The sequence below is a fragment of the Hordeum vulgare genome, chromosome 7H, assembly GCF_904849725.1.
Source record: "Hordeum vulgare subsp. vulgare chromosome 7H, MorexV3_pseudomolecules_assembly, whole genome shotgun sequence".
Classification (NCBI taxonomy): Eukaryota; Viridiplantae; Streptophyta; class Magnoliopsida; order Poales; family Poaceae; genus Hordeum; species Hordeum vulgare.
In genome coordinates, this window is record NC_058524.1 from 565536172 (window position 1) to 565541595 (window position 5424).

The 5424-nt window shown below is 46.6% G+C and overlaps 1 protein-coding gene across 1 annotated transcript; it reads right to left on the bottom strand.

Moving 5' to 3' along the window:
* Window positions 1-382: 382 nt before the first annotated feature.
* LOC123411723 (methyl-CpG-binding domain-containing protein 2-like) lies at window positions 383-4962 on the bottom strand. The gene is made up of 5 exons (XM_045104687.1): window positions 4748-4962; window positions 2275-2851; window positions 1671-1724; window positions 1384-1538; window positions 383-994 (listed from the first exon to the last, which is right to left on the bottom strand). Exons 1-5 carry the CDS (start codon window positions 4932-4934, stop codon window positions 765-767), a joined length of 1203 nt encoding a protein of 400 aa, XP_044960622.1. The 5' UTR covers window positions 4935-4962; the 3' UTR covers window positions 383-764.
* Between the last annotated feature and the right edge of the window lie 462 nt (window positions 4963-5424).

The window sequence follows — 5424 nt, forward strand, 5'->3', positions numbered from 1 at the left end:
TATGTATAATATGTATGCCGACGGTCCCATAGTTTGAGCGACGTCAACTTGCAGTTTGAGTCCGGATCGACGCCCCCCATCGTTATAGATGAAGGTATGCCGACGGCTTTTCTACGGCTACGGCTTTTCACGGGCCGTCAGCATAGAAAAACCGTCGGCAACTAGAGTTATTCCGATAGTGTGACCCCAACACCATGAAGGTGATCGTCTTCGACGATGAGGGCATGAAGGAGATCAGTAAGTGCAACGAGCACGGCAATGCCTGCGACCGCCTGAACTGCTGTTAAGACCTTAGTTTCGTTTAAAACTTAGGAGATGAGAAATGATTTGACCCCTAGGTTAAGATAACGAAGGGATCACATCACTAGAGCCTGCTCCAACATTACTCAGTCAAGGCACACCTAGTCCCACCATACCATACAGTACGTACGAGCATACATAAATATGCAGCACAAGCAACACGTCCTAACAAGTCTCAAACCAGCTACCATACCTATATCTGGGGGATACTACGGCCTACGCCACTGCCTTCGGCATCATATTCACACCACCAAAACTCGATGCTTCCGGCATCCGATCTGACACATCCATCCTGGACTCCTAGATGTTCACCAAGTTCAAACAGAAACCAGACCCACAGGGAGAAGACCCGGAGGAAGCTGCCGCCTCCGGCCTCACAGTAGCACGTGCTCGACGTTGCTGGGGAACTGCTGAGGCTGGCCGCGGCGTCGCCAGCTGGGTGGAGACGGAGGACGGCGCATCGACTACGACGCTTGCTTCATGGTTCTCTTCTTGGGCTCCCCTGACGACGCCGCCCTCTTCTTGCGCCCGCCCGATGACGGCACTGCTTGATTCAGATTTCTCCTGTTGGTGTGCATGGGTGGTGTCTCAAACACCTCAGGTTTGCCATCGACCTCGACGGGGTTTGAAGCTGAAGCCCCCATCTGAAGCAGCTCTCTGCGAGTAGGAGGCGCTGCCCAGCACAGTGGATTCACTGAAACAAAGGATAGCCACACATACAGAATTATGTCAGGAAACAGCATGATCGGGAAAAGAATATGTATGCATCACATTGCCAAGTCAGTAAAAAAAAACATTATAGATCGTATGAAGACCAAGAATGATGAATGTAGAACATAGTAAGTAGTCAAACTCATGCACTCGTTCATTGCTCCATGCTCATTTAACAATTTTCGTTGAAAGATGCATATTAGCACCACACATGTTCACAAATAGCATTTAACACTGTTACCATTTCCACAATCATACCTGATTTGAAGCATCACCTATCTGACAGCTTAGGGGGTTGATAAGAAAATATTTCTGAAAATGTATAACAAAAAGGGCTAACAGTACAGCAAATCTTAGCCTAAATTAACACACCTTCAACTGGCTCAAGAATGTCCGGTAATTCACAAGTTGTTGCTGAATATTTACGCTTCCTGACATAACCTTCTTCAAGAGGCTTTGGGGTAGCAAACGAAAACTGGCCTAAATAAACCCCTTGTCGAATGTAGAATGGATTCTCTGCCAAGTACCTGAAACATCAAAACGATGATTATATCGCTTCTGGGAAGAACTTGCCGTAATTTGGCTATGTCATCCTAGATCCATTGGGTGCCGTAAGTAAAATACGGTAGGTAAAACAGAATATGAATTCATCAGCTCACCTCTCAATTTCAACCATTGACCTCAACGTTGTCCCAGCTGGAGAAGTGTAATACCTGAGAGAAGCAAAATAACTCAAATATTGCTATGATCGAGTATGTTGCATGTTGGAAAACCACAAGCAAGCAACTTCGGAGAATAGATTTCATGATTACTAGAGATTTAAATTGGCATCACCAAAACTGATAAAACATATAGATGGTCGCTCAACAGCAGCCAGCGTTATCCTCCTTTTCGAGGAAAAAAATGGCTGTTCAGACTGACATATTATAAGAGGAAATGTTTTATGCTATTAAGAAGCATGAATTATTCCTTGAAAAGAGGCATGGAGTACAGTAACTGCGCAGTTTCATGAATCATTGTGAACAGGAATAAACCACAAAAGGGCATGCTAATCTTTACCAGTTGTAGATAAGCTCAGAGACTAATCAACAACAAGATAAAACATTCCATGAATGATACGGTGCAAAAGCTATTAAGTACAGTAGAAGGACTCATTTCTACAAAAAATACAGTGGAAGGACTGAACATGGAAATGACCAAAAGACTTGATAATAACATATCACAGGTATTAGTGCAAATGCAGGAAAAGGAACAGTGGCATACACATCTGCAAACTTGCTGCAACCCAACCCCCTGATTCTGACCTCCCTATTCCAGCCAAGAGGAGTTTGCGCAATGTTTGGCTTGTCAATTGCCCACACCCTACTTCCATCTTGTGACATATCTTCTGGGTCATCGCATGATAAAACACGGTTCCATTCACGCGCCCTTGCACACTCAAAAAGTTCCTCAGAAATAGTCTCCCGCAGCTCTTCATATTTCTCCTTTGTTGGAACGACCCTCCATTTGAAGCACTGAGCGCACTGTACAGTATAGTGCGCAATAGAGGGTAAAACTCTGGAGTGTCCACCAAACCTTGTCTTCGGGGGTATTTGCTGCAGTGGAGTAGAGTCATATATGGGCTCGGCTAACTGGAATTCCCTTTGCTGGCGACGTGTGGTCTGATCATAAAGGACAAGCTGCTTTGATGCATCTTCTTCAATTGAGTAATCCTTGTCAGTGTAGTCATCATCATCACTGTCACCGGTAACAAGCCTCTTTCTTGAACGCTTGCGAGGATGAACCATCCCTTTCTCAGGGTTATGACCTCGAAAGTTCCTCGTGAGATAACTCTGTTTTCCTGTAACGATGGCCAATAGGTTCAAACAACAAAAGCATGGTTTCAGTACAGTTATCACACATTGTTCCAGGCAAAAAACATGCAGCACAATCAATTACTATATCATATCGCAGTTGCAAGAGATCAGTACATTTCACAACTCCACTATTTACCGCTGTCAAAAACTTAAGGCAGAAACACAACCAATTCTATCGTACTCCCTCCGTCCCAAAATAAGTGACTCAAAAATGACTCAACTTTACACTACTTCAGTGCAAAATTGAGTCACCTATTTTGGGACGGAGCAAGTATTAAATACACCTGTAAGGCTGTACTAACTACAAGTATGCCTTTGGTAGGACTACAGTTACCTCATCATCATCGATGCACTCAATAAGTGAATTCGACCAAATTAGAATGACTCCCTTATCCAAAAACTATCTGTAAGATGCAGTTATCCAGTGGCATGCAAGATATTGCACACTTACATTGACGAAGAACGCCACATCATGCTAACAAAAACTGAGGCACAGTATCATGCGAAGCAAATGTAGTACCCAAAACAAGTTGCCTGGATGCTGCTCTTCATAGGACAGGGCAACATGAGATTGCTACACAAAACATGCAATTAGCATTCACACAACCTAACCGTTTGGACGGCTCGGTAATCATGGTATATTATTATGTGCAAATCAACCAAGTAAACAATGTTGCTGACATATCACAAATATTAATTTCTGCAGGAGGTAAGAAACAAAACTCACAGAAATAACGGCCTAATCAAAGGCATACTTGACTAATGATGGCATGTACACTGCATATTTATCAACAACTGCCCATACATCCAGGTTCCAAAGCACATAATTTCCCATACAGTGCCGTGAACAAGCAGAATCAAGTCAAATAATACTCTAGCACTCAAAGAGAAGAGGTTACACTAGCAAGTGTTTTATTTAGGACCCAAGCTGAAGTGGTAAGGTAGTGAAGTCCAACCAACCTAAAGCCTTGCCATTTCTGAATAAACTAAGGCCTAGTTCGGTTAATCCCATCCCTGCGGGGATTGGAGGGGATTTACAGGGATTTTGGTTGTAAGGGATTTAATCCCCCTCAATCCCCCTTCAAATCCACCTTAACCGAATAAGCCCTAAAAGGTCGCCACGGATTTCGAGCACAACAAGTTTAATCATAGCAGCCGCAAAACAGTGCTGCCCCTAAATCGCTAAGGTGAGCAATAAATGGCCAAAAAGAAGCGAACACATGTCACCCAATCAGGCTCCCTAAATCACAAGCCATGCTTCAGTTTTTCAGTTGGTCAGTGACACGTGCATACAAATACAAATACAACCAAACCAAACCAAACCGAACAAGACGGCCGCCGCATCATCTAGACCCTGTCCGATCCAGGACGAGCCTGCAGTAGTAAATCCGACCTAAACCGTCGCAGCAAAACAAAAAAGCAACTCAAAACCGAGGAGCTGGGGTGGGGACAAGATGGGACAAATTAAGGAACGGGCGACGCGGCGGGAGAGGGCGCCACCACCAAATGGACCTACCACCGAACGTCGGAGACAAATAGACGCAGATACTAAGAAGCATGTTCCCGGACGTTGACGAGGGCGGACACTCGCTAACCTAAAACCCCACCCACCACAAACCCCACCCGGTGACACGGAAGGAAAAGGGCTGGACTTGGGGTTCCCAAAAGTAGCTGCAAAGCGAATCGGCCGACTGCGACGGCGATACTCGCAGGAACCGCCGCGGCGAGCCGAGGCCGTCCCGTCCCTGCACACCGGAGGGAAATCGAATGCATGTCGCCGTCCGGCCGTGCCGACTCCCCGACGACGACCAGCACGAGCGATCGCGGACGGGCGGACGGACGGAGCGAGGGAGGAAGAAGGGAAGGAGGCGCTGACGTACGCGGGGTCGGCCGGGGAATCCGAAGGAGGCGGCGGAGCGGCCCGTGAGGGGTGGGAGGAGTGGGTGCGCTCTTGTCTCTCCGCTGCCACTCTGCAGGGACGGGACGGAGGGAGGAAGCCAGCGCGATGGAAAAGGTGAGCAGGTAGGTGGGGACGAGAGGTGTCTTGTATGCGGACCGGGCTGCCATCGGAGTGTTCTCATCAATGCGCTACAGTGCCGCCGTCGAGGAGAGGCGCGTGCGTGGGGCGTGAGGTGGGGAAACGTGCCGCGCGGTCTCACCCACCCGCGCCCGATACATCGTCCACGATGACACGATCCACTTCGCTTCCACTGTTGGGGTTTCTCAACTCTCAAGTCCAAAATTTGGCGGTTGCTTTACTGGTTGTTCGAAACACGACCGAGGAATAAAAAATAAACTAAAATAAACCAGCAAAAAGAACCCGTACGTTCTAAGGGGAGCAAACCATACAACGCGCTCTAACCTAATAATCATGACTTGAGATCTTTATTTAAACTTACATCTACTTTGTCTCTTTTTTTAATACATCTATGCTCTCTCTCTAAGATGAACATCAACTTTTCTGTTTTCATGCGATGTTTTGCCGAGGCATGCATGTGCGATTATTGATAGTTGGGGAAATCTAACTAACTACGCCGCATTTTGTCATTAACGTGCG